Genomic DNA, 13,918 nt, shown 5'->3' on the forward strand with positions numbered 1-13,918 from the left:
GATTTATTAGTCTTTGTCTTCTAATAAATGCCTCTGGTTATTTGAAGATGTCTTCGTTTCTGTTTTCGTCTTTTTATATTCTCAAGAAGTGACAACACAAGTGAAATGCTCAATGGTTATCCCTACTTTCAGTGACTACTGGTATGTAGCTACACAATTCTAGCATTGTTCCGAGATGCACAGGAACTCAATGACATATGAAGGGCATTATCTGCTAGGAATTTGCTGAATTTTAAGGAAAGAACAAGAGTGACCAAAGACAATCATCTCCTTAGCTATTAAGTTGCCAATGTGAAATACATAAATTAACAAACTTTTGCAGCATTCAAGGAGCTACAGTCATATTTTACATTGAAGTCCACTTCCTCAGTCTGGAAATTAAATATGAAGCACACAGGGTTTATGATTCGTGAAGACTTCCTGTCACAAAAAGCTGAGGTGCTAACATCTCCAAAAAAATAAAAGCCCCTGACAAACTATTTTCAAAAGCCATCTTTTATACTAACAATCTCAACAATCATCCCTCCCATCTCTCTCTTTTGGATAGTTTTGCTGATACGAGAAATGTGGGAATCACCTTTAAATTTAGTAATTAACAGCAGCCCTTATTTCTGTTCTCACTATGCCAGAGATCATCTGTGTATTTAGTTTCAGTGCCACTGACACTGCTTGTCCTCAGACCTTCAGCAGGAATGATAACAATTTTCACTTACATTTCTTTTCATCTTCTTGAATGAATCTGAGGATGCAGTCAGGTAAGCGTTCTGTTGTTTTCCTCTAGTTCTTATACAGAGTCTGAGAAATTCACTCGGTCACCTCTCTTCCTGCGTGCATCTGTCAAACCTCCACGGCAGCTAGCCTACGTCACAGTGCCACTGCTATGTACAACCAGTCTGTACTCCAGAATCTACCTCACTAGCCCAGCTGGTGCAGTTGTCCATCTCAAGAAACATCTCTACAAAAATGAGGCTTGGATAAGACCTGGTTGCCTGAAGCTCATTTAAAGTAGGGCAGAGGCATCTGCCTGGAGGAAGCAACCAGACGGGACTGATTATCTTTGACCTCTTAATTGAAGCATATTGAAGTTTCCAATATTATTATAAACCATATCTTCTTAGAAGTCTGTAGAGCAATAGTAGCAACAATTTTTCTAACCATACAATGCTAAGGACCTGGAGAAATTACTGCCTTCAAGCATGGATATACCCACAATTCTCCACGTTTTTACACCTCCAGACTGAATTACGGCAATATATTTTGTAACAAACTACTTTTACAAATCACTGTCATTGTCTCTACCCAGAATGTAACGGCCCTGTATTCACCTACCAGCACTAGACTGGATTCCCATTCATTTCAGTGAAATTCAAAGTTTGAAACTTACAAGCCTTAAAGAGGACCCTTCCCTTCGTGTTATATTTTGCCAGTTACAATCAGATCCAACGTTGCTATGGCTTACACACAATGTTTTCAGTCACGACTCTCAGAACTTCTTCACTTGGCCAAAGAGAGCCAAGTTTCATGACTTTCATCCCATACTGCAATATCTACTTACTCCATCAGGCTCTGGCTAAAGCAGCAGATGATACTGCAGGCTCCCCAAAGTGTGCCAGGTACCTTTCAACCCATAAAATATGTTTCCTTACCCTGAAATGCTTAATCTACAAATGAATTCTATATGGCGAGAGCCCAAATGACTTTAAACAAATAGGAAATAAGAAGGGAATAGTTACAAATACAAGATTATCCAATTTTTTGACACATCTCTTACAGTTCCCAGTTCCCAAGGTACCTTACCTTCTATTAACATTTAAATGTCAAGCCTCTCAGATGTTTTAACTGGCACTAATATCACAGCTTACATCTTGTAATAAAATTCATGCGTAGTGCTTATCTGCACGCAGTGCCTCAAATCTCCTGCTAGGCATATAAAGTAATTACAAAGGAAAAAAATCTGAAATCTTCTTTTAGCATGGTCACAGCCTTCCAAGGTGGGCAAGGTCTAAGTGACTGCAATAAGCAGGCAATTGGTGGCCACAGGTTTGGAATACAAATTGAATTCTGGAGACAGAGTATCAGATTAGTGAATTTTTTAGTTGTAAGACTCTCCTCCTAGGACACAGTCAACTGTTAGCTAGTCTATCCAACAAAATCTGCTGCATATTAATGAATTCTGTGAAGCAGTATCTTAATTTCAATAGTCAAAATGTGCTAACAGTCACTGTCTCTTCTAGACCACTGCCATCGTGTTTTGGATTTTCTCCTGTCACTGATCTGTATTCTTGAATTTCACATCCGACATAACAATGGTGCACGCTGCTCCAAAACGTGAAACAGAAGTGCCACTGCCATTCCAGAAATCTCTGTCCTTTCTAAGGAAATATTTCTTATCGATGGGAAGTACATACTTCCATGAAGGAACTGGAAGGTTTTGACTGAAATTCTTTTCATTATTGCTCTTTTGCCCATGTCCTCCATAGAAACACAAGTCTTTCAGCGGAAAAGTTAAACGGTAAGAAGGACACAAGTACACAATTTTTTAAAGGAAACAGAAAGGATACAAACTGAAAAATTAATCCAGCATTGTAATTTACTGACCCTCTCTAATACTACCACTAGTAAAAGCAAATGCCCATACCCTCACTGTTCTGCGGGGGGGGAATCTCATAATGAATAACAGTATATAATACAAAATGTTAAATCACACACTGTTACTGCCAAGGCAATACCTCTGAATGTTACAAGCAGAAGAAACCGCACAAAGACAAAATTCTGCTTTGTACAGAAGCACTGCAGGATTGGCTCAGGCAACCTGAACCTTTGGCCTGATTTACACAACCCCTGCATGAGTTAGAACTGTCCTAATTCATAATACTGCTGTATCATTCCTCAGGGACACAACACATACTGAAAGATCAGCATAAAACGAATCAGAGCTCACTGACACCAACATATATACCCTCTATGCCAAGACAAGGGTCAAGAGAGAAAGGATCTGGCTCTGCCAGACTTTCATTAGCCACAAGCTCCTTTCCACAGCGAAATTCTCCATCAGGCATTATCATCAGATTCTTTGTACTGTGCAGAAAGGTCAGCCTATGATTTAATGAAGAAATTTTAAAAAGAAGAAAGCACCATTGACAAAAAGTTTAAAAATTACACTGGTGCTAATACGACCAAAAGAAGGAAATTAATAGAGCTACTGGGATTTTAATTATCGTACATAACAACTACTTCATGAAGGCTAAAAATTCACTTTTACATTTGTTCTTCACATTTTAGCAGAAAATGTTAGAGCAAACATTCATCTACAACTCACATACACACATTTTTAAGGAAGAAGTCTTACTTGAAAGTTTCTAAAAGAGTATTACAAGCAAGGTAGTATTAAAAAATAACACTTTTTAAAGAGAAATTGCATCAACTCACAAGTAGCTCAAAAATACTGTTAAAAATATACTCCATGTTCCTTCTGCATATACTCATTCATATTACTACCTTCCCCAAAAGTGTAATTCAGAATCTATAAATTCTTCAGGGCCCCGATTCTGTTCTGCCTAAATGACCCACATGACTAGTCCAATAATATCAGCGGATCTACTAACATGCTCAAGAACATGCAGGCAAATGTAAGACTAGCAAATAGATAAATGCATCTTCTGGAAACAGATGTAAAAAAAGCTGCCACAAGAACACAGAACTGGCCCACTTAAAAATCCACATATTCATAGAAGCATTAAGGTTGGAAAAGACCTCTAAGATCATCCAGTCCAACCATCACCTCAACACCACCGCGCCTACTAAACCATGTCCCGAAGTGTCACATCTACACGTTTTTTGAACCCCTCCAGGGATGGGGACTCCCCCACTGCCCTGGGCAGCCTGGTCCAATTCCTGACCACTCCTTCAGAAAATAAATTTTTCCTAATATCCTACCTGAACCTCCCCTGACGCAGCTTGAGGCCATTGCCTCTTGTCCTATCGCTAGTTATTTGGGAGAAGAGACCAGCACCCACCTCACTACACCCTCCTTTCAGGTAGCTGTAGAGAGCCATAAGGTCTCCCCTCAGCCTCCTCTTCTCCAGACTAAACAACCCCAGCTCCCTCAGCCGCTCCTCATAAGACTTGTTCTCCAGACCCTTCACCAGCCTCATTGCCCTTCTCCAGGCATGCTCCAGCCCCTCAATGTCCTTCTTGCAATGAGGGGCCCAAAGCTGAGCACAGCACTCAAGGTGTGGCCTCACCAGTACCAAGTATGGGGGTGTCACGGAGGATGAACCGGACTCGACATGACGATCAATGTGATCAGGTACAAGCCGTTTACTAGCCCCAGATAGCTCACATTTATATCCCCCATTACATATGCGGTGATCTCCCATTGGCAATAATCAAATTAAATCACATAGCAACCCGATTATGTTTGGTGTGCATTACTTGTTCACGCGCTGTGCTCGTGGCTTTCTTGCCAGGTGGCAAGTTCCGCTTCAGTATTCTGGACTCATTTTTCTTTGCATTCATTCCTTTGTTTATACCACCATTTGTCCTCTAGATGCCCTTGCGGCCTTATACTAAGGCTTCACGGCCTCATAGAGAAAATGCTGGATTGCTCACATGTCCCCAGTCCTTTAATGCTTCATCCTCCACATGGGGGCATGATCACTGCCCTATTCCTGCTGGCCACACCATTCCTGATCCAAGCCAGGATGCCGTTGGCCTTCTTGGCCACCTGGGCACACTGCTGGCTCCTGTTCAGCCGGCTGTCAACCAACACCCTCAGGGCCTTTTCCACCATGCAGCTTTCCAGCTACTCTTCCCCAAGCCTGTAGTGTTGTGTGAGGTTGTAGTGACTCAAGTGCAGGACCCAGCACTTGGCCTTATTGAACCTCATACGATTGGCCTCAGCCCATCGATCCAGCGTGTCCAGATCCCTCTGCAGAGCCTTCCTGCCCTGAAGCAGAGCAACACTCCCACCCAACTTGGTGTCCTCTGCAAATTTACTGAGGGGGCACTCAAACCCCTCATCCAGATCATTGATAAAGATGCTAAACGAGACCAGACCCAAAACTGAGCCCTGGGGAACACTACTCGTGACCGGCCGACAACTGGATTTTAACTGGTTAATTATCTTGTAACTTAGACATAATTTTTCATAGAAATATCTTTTCCACTGGCAGAATCTGAGAACAGCTGAGGTCGGAAGGAACCTCTAGAGATCACCTAGTCCAACCTCCCTGCTTAAAGCAGGGTCAGCTAGAGCATGCTGCCCAGGACTATGACCAGTCATGTTTTGAGCATCTCCAAGGACGAAGATTGCTCACAGTTTCTCTAGGCGACTTGTTCCAGGGTTCAATCACCTTCACCACCAAAAGAAAAAAAAAGAAAAAAAAAAAAATTACTTGTAGACACACTCCTTCCTAAGTCTCAAAAGCAGCAGCACCTGCACAGGGACATATGAGCTACAAAAATACTTGAGCTGAAGTCTTCAGAAACAGCATTCTGACATCTGGAACAGCTTGAGCAGTAGAAAAATTACAGTCAATTCCTGGCTCCTTAAGTCATCATACCACAAGAGAATATTACAACAGTAACAAAACTGTTCCGAGGACTTGCATGATGGAAAACTGTCCCCACACATCCCCTTCCTTAAAGATTCTTCACAGATGTTTACCAAAGACTGAAGTGATACCAAAAGAAACTTCCAAACTCATTTGTTTAGAGCGTAGAGAACAATTTCTTGGATTGTTCTAAGCCATTCCTACAATACTGAATTCCCAAGTTACAAGAGACCAGTTTACGACAACATTATTATATTACACAAGTATCTAAATAATATCAGCAAGAGAACAGTCTTACATGTTTCTTACAGACAAAATGAAAACAGTTTTTAATCTGTCACTGTGAAGGTTTTAATAAAGTGATATGTCAACCGCGGGGTGCATTTTGGAAAAAGGCTTTAAAATTATACTATGTAGGCTAAACTTAACCTTTTTTTCTTTTCAACAGAGAAATCCCATGTAAGAAACATGCTTCCAAGTGAGCAACTCCAGTGGAGAAAGGGATGGAAGTTGAAAAAGCTGTTGGAAGACTGTTGAATACATACCATCATCATCTTTGTTTTCCAGCGGAACACTCCACGCAATTAGGTTCCTTGCTGTACGTCCCTCTTCTGCAACTATCTTCCTCACTTTGTCATGGCTATTAGAGCATTGGAAAGCAGCCTGAAAACAAGAAATACAGGGATGGAAAAAAACATATATATATATATATATATATATATAAAAATATAAATTTTTGTTTTGGTATGTTAACTTCATCCATTATGTGGTTAAACCATCCAAAGTGAGGTACGTGGGTACTGAATTTTCCCCAAATATCCAAAACAGGTGTACATATTAATTTTCACAACCATTTTTCTGCATGATAAGGAGACTGATTCATCAACGTGACATGAAGAGTTACTACCCAGCCCGCACTACAAGTATGTCTACACTACACATTTTTAACCTTCATTTAATTGATTGTCAATGCTGCCAGAGCATCACAGTACACTTCACAACTGTATTAGTTACCTTGTGTTAATTAGAACTAATCATTCACAAGAAAAGCTGCATGAGACCAAAATACATGTGTTAGCTGACTGGAGAAAGCCTAGAGAAAGGCACAAGATTTATTGGAACCATTTGAAACATATCAAAAACCTACTTCTATTTCAATGAGAAGAGAAGAACCTAGAAAGTATTTCCCGGCAACTAAAGTTAGCTTTTATTACTAGAAAGCTGGAGCTGTTAAAAGACAGAATGAGACACACTGAGGATGAACGTCATTCACCTAATACACATATTTCTTTGCGCTTGCAAAATACACCATCGCAAGACATTCAAAACCAAATCTGTTAAGAAATAGTTGTATCAACTTACAGATGTCAATTAAATAAAATCTTGCCTCTTCTACAGCGCACCAAGTCATTCCTCCGAAAATAATTTGAAACAAAGCCAATCTGTATACTGTAGTGCTAAACAGATGTACTATGATATCACAAAACGGCTGACCAAGTTATCTTTAAAAACCAACAAACTTAACCAAAAAAAAGTTACATAAATCTAAATATTATTTTAGGCACAGATTGATTTTCTATAGCACTAATCAGAAGACGTACTTCTCCTCTTTTCGTTCTTACCACCACACGACCCAAGCCTGCAACCACTTTGTTTTATAGTACCAGTACATCTTTAGAAAGAAAATTTAGCAGATGAGTGGCTATGATTTATTAAGGTGGTAGGAAACACAACACAAATGAGAAGCTGCTTTTACTTCAACGCTTATATAACAGTATTTAAGTCCAGTGTCTCTCATCCAGTTGTCCTCAAGCACTTGTTTCACAGCTGCAGTGTGCCATCTAGTGCTCTACAGACCTAGCTAGAGACATCACTGCGTCATACAACAAAACCAAAGAAAAAAATAGCACAGCTATACAAGTGAACTTTTGGAAAACCTAATGAAATAAATACAGCAAACAATATATTTTGGCCCAAAGAAAGCCAAGCAAAGCACATAAAAAAACCAGGATCTGTACTAAACTGGTTCTAGTCTACCCTTATTCTAGATAATCAATTGCCTGTTCTCACTAGGAAATTTTAGTAAGAGTCACCATTTCTGCTGAATCAAGTTTGGTTTGGGTTTTTAATCCCTTGCTGCTTAACAATACACTTTCCATCATCAACCTAAGAGTTAAAGAACCACGAATGTCACATAACTGTTTTAAAATCACTTTAAACTACTACATAAACTCCCAGTGTAAACACTTGTGGTAGCTTACTTCAGAACAGAGTCCAATAATTTTAACTTAATCGCCTCTGAAATGTGTCTGTCTTAAACCAAAAGAAGAATGTTCAGACTCCATTTTGCATTAGTTTATTCTCAAATCTGAAAAAAGACTCACACACTCACCTTAGCTAGAAGTAAATTTATGGCATCTCCAATTGCCAAAAATGAAGTAAACAAATAAATCTTTCCTCATTTATTGCATCTTTTCTTTCAGATCCTCCACCAGCAGACAGTGTTGACTCGGCACAACCTACATAATATTTAACTATGGCTTTCCTACAGCATAAGCCCACTCATTCTTGCCATACACAGAGGGCTTGGAAACCATTTGAATTTTTTTTCTTTCCTATTATTTTATGCTGTTATGTTCCACTTCATTGGTCTTCTCATCTTCCAGGCCTACTATCCTTACTCCTTCGATCTTTTTTCTCATGTTTTCCAGACCTCAGATTTCAAGTTTTCTGAATCTGAGCACTCACGTTTTTCTCTTCCAGACTGTCTCCGAGTCATTCGCATTTGTCTTTGAAACACAATGTCCAAAAGCTGATACAAATAGTTCAGTGAAGATCTTCTCAATGCGAAACACTGTGGATAGGTTGTTCATGTCTTACAGATGATACTCCCACTTAATCACCTCAAAATGATGCATGGAGTTTGTCTGCAATATGGTATTCCCTTCTCATCACTTCTGACACAGTCCTAACGTATGCCACGACATATCACACATAAATTAGCATGACTTACACAGCCACAGAATACCAAAGCCTGGAAGGGACCTCTTCAGGTCTACCTCAATCTCCAAGTCCCCTCTACCAGGTCAGAGCAGACCCAACTCTTCCTAATATATAAGCATAAATTCTCTTGTTGCATCTACGACCGTCTATAATCCCAAGGCTCCTTTCCACACAACTCCCACCAAGATATGTGTTTTCCAACCTTATTTCTGGAGATTAATACTTCCATGTAAGTGTAAATCTTTGCATTACCTCACATCAAACTGACTTCTAGAACTATTTATTTTTTTACTAGTCAGAAAGGCTTATAAAGAAAGCAGAAGTATCTCAACATGACATTTCCAAGTACTCTGTATCACGAAACTAGAGTCTGACTTAAAATTCTCATCTCCGTAAGTTAAACGTCAGTCAAAAGAAAACAAACCCTTAAAGGGGGTCTTAACGGGACAAGTAGCAGTAATGGAAGTGTACAGCCACGAAGAAGCGTAAACTGTTGTGCCAAAGGCCATAGAGGGTATCAACCCAGTCTTTTCATATGATTAGACAAGAACAAGTTTTAATACCCTCCTTCGTATGAGTCAAGTGATACTGGTACATAGATTTTTTTTTTTTAACACTTCCTCAACCTGAATCCATCCTGTTTGCTACTTAACTACCCAAACAAGTTACCTTCTTGGAAGTGCTCTAGATACAACGATCTGTTAGGCAAAATGAGCGACTACACATTTGTTCAGCCTTAAACAGCAGATTTTAGCGACTTAGTCTGTACTGTTTCTTTGCATGGCTATGATTACAGAACTTTTTATGAGGATTCTTGTTTTAATGGTGTTCAGATACATAATCTACATTGCTGTAAACAAAACCACCAGTTTAATCCTTGGCATTCTCAAAGAAAATGAGTTCTGCTCTAACCTCAGCTACTTCAAAAAACACCACTCTATTCGTGTTAGCAAATATTATGGTCTTACACTAGAGCACAGGTTGGATGAAAGTAGTTGAAGAAGGAATTGGCTGAAATAAATGTCTTGGAGTGAATAACACAGCCAGAAACGATCCAAAACCAGAAGAAATACTCAGATTTCTTCTGCAGTAAAATTCATTTGTGAAGGTTTCTTATCATGGTGTTAATAGACTAAATTGATTCAGTTTCTAGAATCAAGACTTTCAGGGAGTATACAAATGGCCTGATTTATCACTGAATCCCAACATGAAAAACAAGTTTTTCTTGCACCAGGAAAAATCCTACCACGCTGTTATAGAAGCTGAATGTCTTACCATCATGTTATAGCCTTCCTCCACATCAACAGGCTCACTTATTACATTTTTGGATGACCCCATTGAGTTTTCATACCTGTGTCAAAATAAATGCAATTAATTATTTTCACTCAAACCACTTCCAAAATTGCTTTTAGCTTCTTAGGAGCATTTACATTATGGACATCAGACGAACACAGTAAGGTTTTCAGAGGATAGGTTTATTTGTAAAGTGTTTGCAATACTCCTTGTTAAAAGTAGCCAAAGGCCCAAGAACAAAATAAAAATGTAGACGTACATGTTGTAAGGTAGCAATCAGTACAAAGAATATTAAAACTTCAAAACAAATCATTGCATGGACCGCTCTAGAACAGTGCAAGGTAAGAATAACCTTTCCCGCCATAGAGTCCCAGGCAAGCTGGTTATTAGCTTAAAAAGAAAAATTAATCACAGACCTACTAGGAAATCAGTATCAGATAATTACTGGTAAAGCAAAATAAAATGGAAAACTTCTGTTCACTCTTAAAAAAAAGATGTGACGGTTCCTGTAGAAGTCAACTTTAAGAAAGTGAATACTTTTACCCACTTTTGAACCACAGAATCATTGCCACAAACACAGAAGTGCACAGGACTAAATATTTACAGCTTTGTCAAGAATTTCCAGAACAGCAACAACAATTCTGAAATAAAACTAAACCCTTGGCTTCAAGGTCGAAATGAATTCCAGCCTGCTACTGATTAGAGTGCATACACTCTCCTGCAACTGTTATTCCTCTGAAGCACCAGACGCTGACCAGAAGTTAAAGACACCGCTAAAATATCAGAAATTACGTAACAGAACAAGATTAACCTTTAATCAGATCCAAAGAAGGATTTTATTCATCTTTATCATTAGTTACACTGCTTTAAGCAGGCTTTCCCCTTATTATACCTTGTACTCCGCATAAATTGCCCATTTGTCAACAAACGGGCAGTTGTTAAGGTTTGCACCTGTTTCTTTGCTCCTCGACAGCCTGCGGAGCTTATGAAAACTGAAACGTTCTGCAGTTGGTTGAAGAAAGCAGAGTTTCTGAAAACACCGTATGATTGTATTTCAGCATCGCCTCAGACATCAGGACAGGCCCAGCATCAGGAGTCTCTGAACGCTGAGGTATCTTAGGAAACCGTGTTTTTGCCCGCCAAATTACCATGATTATAATCTAGGTGTAGTGAAAGCTCATTAAATTGACATATGTATTCGAGATAAAAAATCTGAGGGATTAATACCTTCCCAGCACTGCAGTGCATCTGGAAACAATTTAAAAACAAAAACCTGTATTTAGAAAAATGCATAGAGAAGGCAAACCCTCCCCCTGCGAATGCTGCAAGAGCTACCGCACTGCCAGCTTCCGCTACCATGATTTTCCCTCTTGACAGCGAAGGAAGACCATCAGTGTAAACCACGAACCTCCTCAACAGCTTTTAAAAAGCAAACACTTATGAACCTTGTGGCAGTTTTTAAGACTTTACAGTGAGTTTTCTCACTGGGTGTGCCTCTCCCCTCCTCAGACGCAACCCTCGCACCCCAAGGCAGGTGGACCCGCGCAGCCCAACCGCACAGCAGGGCTGGCAGGCGCGGGGCTCTCCCTCAGACCGGGCAGCTCCGCGTTTTCTCACAGACCTCCCTCACGACCGCGGGCTTGGCCGGGGGCGACGGGGGAGAGACTTCTTCGCCCTCCCCGCCAGGCTCAGGCTTGCCGAGGCGCCCGGCCGAGCTCCCTCACACGGCAAGGCCTCACCCGCACCCACCGGTCCCGCCCGCCGCCATGGGCTTCCCAGTTGCCTGTAGCAACCGGCCTCACTCCCTCACCCGGCCCCGCGCTGCGCTGGGCCCGGCTGCCCGGGCAGGCCGCGGAGCCCGGGGCCCTCGGCAGGGCCAGCGCCCGGGGGCTCCGCGGGGCGGGGGAGGCAGAGGGCTGGCCCACCGCCATCTTGCCCCGCCGCCGCGCCCCGCGCCGCCCTGCCCCGCCGCCGCCGCGCCCCTCCCCCACGCCCAGGGCGCGCGGAGCGGCCACTCACGCTCTCCGCCGCGCTGCGCCGTCCCGCCCGCGCGCGTCCCGCCGCGGTGACGTCATCGCATCCCGCCGCCAGCGGCCTCCCGCCCGCCGCCGCGCGCTCCGCTCGTGTGTGTCTGCGCCCCCCCCCCGGCGGCAGGTCGGCCCCGCCAGCCACGCATGCGCCGCCCGCGCTGGTGAAGGCACTGCCATTGCCCTCAGCGTGCCCGTCCGCCCCCCGCGCCGGCAGGGGCGGAGGCGGCACCGCGGAGTGTTCGCCGGCTGCTCACCGGGGTACCGGCAGCTCCCCCGGCCGGGCCGGGCCGGGCCGCCCGCCGCTTGGGACGGCCCTGTCAGCCAGCCCCGAGGTGCCGCCTCTTCGGGCCGCCCTGGCTGCTGAGGTGATGGCGGTCGGTGCCTTAGCATCGAGCCCTTTCCTCACCCCTGGGAAAAGGAGAAAAGCGAATACGTGCGGGCTAACAAATAACTGTGTGCAATACGTTGGGTGTACGTGCAGGCAGCGAGCAAAACGGGACCTAATCTCGGGGTTTAACGCGGTGAGGCGTCCCGCTTGGACACCGCAGTTGGAGACCAAGATGGGGCTCGTGGAGGGGTCAGCCCTTTCCATGGGATCTGAGCCCTGGAAAACGTGATCTGTGAGAAGGAACTGCACGAGTCGAATCTGTTTAGCCAAAAGAGAAGACAAAAGGCGATGCGGTAGGAGTGTTCCAGCACGTAAACGTGTGGTTGCGAAGAGAAAGCACAATCCACTTCCCCCACTGCCACAGGAATGATGAGAAGTAAGAGGTCTCAACTGTAACCAAGACAATTTTGGTTGCCATCTCCAAAACGTTAAAAGCAATACAAGGATTGGCATAGACGGGAGGTTACATACGCTGCCCTGCAGCCTCCAGGAACAGCAGCGCACCCGCCTCTCAAGAGATGACACGGGCAGAGAGCTGAGCCAGGCGGCCCGTGAAGGTCCACCCAAATCCCTTACGCTGCCGTCGTTCGATAGTGAGCTTGTGGATTACCGATCACGCAGCCGTCTGAGTTGCCACAGCTGCCTCCTTGGTCTGCGGCTGAGCCAAGCACCGCAGTACTGCGCCTAGCGTCAAATCCCGCTGTTCTGCTTCGATGCCAAATCAGGTGCCACAGCAGAAGGGTGCCATTATATTTATATATATTTTATATATATATTTATAACCTGTTTCCTCAGATATTAATAACAGCACTAAAGGCAAAGAAGTAGAAGAACAGGTCTGTGATGTCTGCAGAGTCTAAATTACTCCAGGATACTGTGTGTGATGTCATGAAACAATTAAAACCCTCAAGAAAGTTGTGTTTGGGTATTACTAAAGCAAATACCTGTCATTTTGAAATCCAGACACAGGGTGTTTGAACCTGATTATCTTTGTAAGTAAATTATTGCTCAGTTTTTCCCTTTACTTAAACCCACATGCCAAAATCCAACAACTTTTATAATGGAAGAAGGAAGGATAACCTTTGCATGCAGGTCTGAGATGCACTTTACTGTCTTGTATGCGGCTTAAAATGTTTATAGGTGATAAAAACTAAATTAGGAGAATATGTCAAAATGGAAACCTAGCTAAATAAAACTGCTGTAAATCTGCTTATTCTGAAAGTGTGTAAATGACATGCATTAAAGAAAATTAAGGCTTATCGAAGTTGGGCAGTGATTTATAAAACTGAAATATAGAAATGTCAAAAAATTATAGTAAACGCCAGATGGTTAACTTCACCTGCTAGGAATAACTGTTAAGAAACTGCTGTTTGCATTGCTGGACAACTGCTCCCATGCTGACAGTTTAGCAGAACACATTTACATTTGCAGATCTCATAGAGAAGAGGTCGTGCTGAACGTGACCTTCTAACACTAATTCCTTTGTGACTGAAAGACCAGCTCCAAACAGATTTCTGAACGACTGTATGCAATTTGGCTTGAGGGAAGGGGGGATTTTTCAGAAAAGTCAGGAAGTTCAGCACATAAAAACCTCGTTATGTAGCATGACTTGTATTCTGATTTAAAAATAGCTTCACTGATACTCTCTT

The 13,918-nt window shown here is 42.6% G+C and overlaps 1 protein-coding gene across 2 annotated transcripts in view; it reads right to left on the reverse strand.

Annotated features, from left to right (window-relative positions):
• The window catches only part of SCAPER (S-phase cyclin A associated protein in the ER), a 175,535-nt gene extending 163,584 nt beyond the window's left edge, over positions 1 to 11,951 (reverse strand). For both annotated transcript variants that reach the window (XM_075431781.1, XM_075431780.1), the window contains exons 1-3: positions 11,871 to 11,951; positions 9,834 to 9,909; positions 6,101 to 6,218 (exon numbers count right to left, since the gene is read on the reverse strand). In XM_075431781.1, the coding sequence (XP_075287896.1) occupies positions 6,101 to 6,218; positions 9,834 to 9,909; positions 11,871 to 11,926 (250 nt within the window). In that variant the 5' untranslated portion in view covers positions 11,927 to 11,951. The remainder of the gene's footprint in view (positions 1 to 6,100; positions 6,219 to 9,833; positions 9,910 to 11,870) is intronic.
• Positions 11,952 to 13,918: the final 1,967 nt, after the last annotated feature.

Source organism: Opisthocomus hoazin, chromosome 10 (assembly GCF_030867145.1).
Source record: "Opisthocomus hoazin isolate bOpiHoa1 chromosome 10, bOpiHoa1.hap1, whole genome shotgun sequence".
Taxonomy (NCBI): Eukaryota; Metazoa; Chordata; class Aves; order Opisthocomiformes; family Opisthocomidae; genus Opisthocomus; species Opisthocomus hoazin.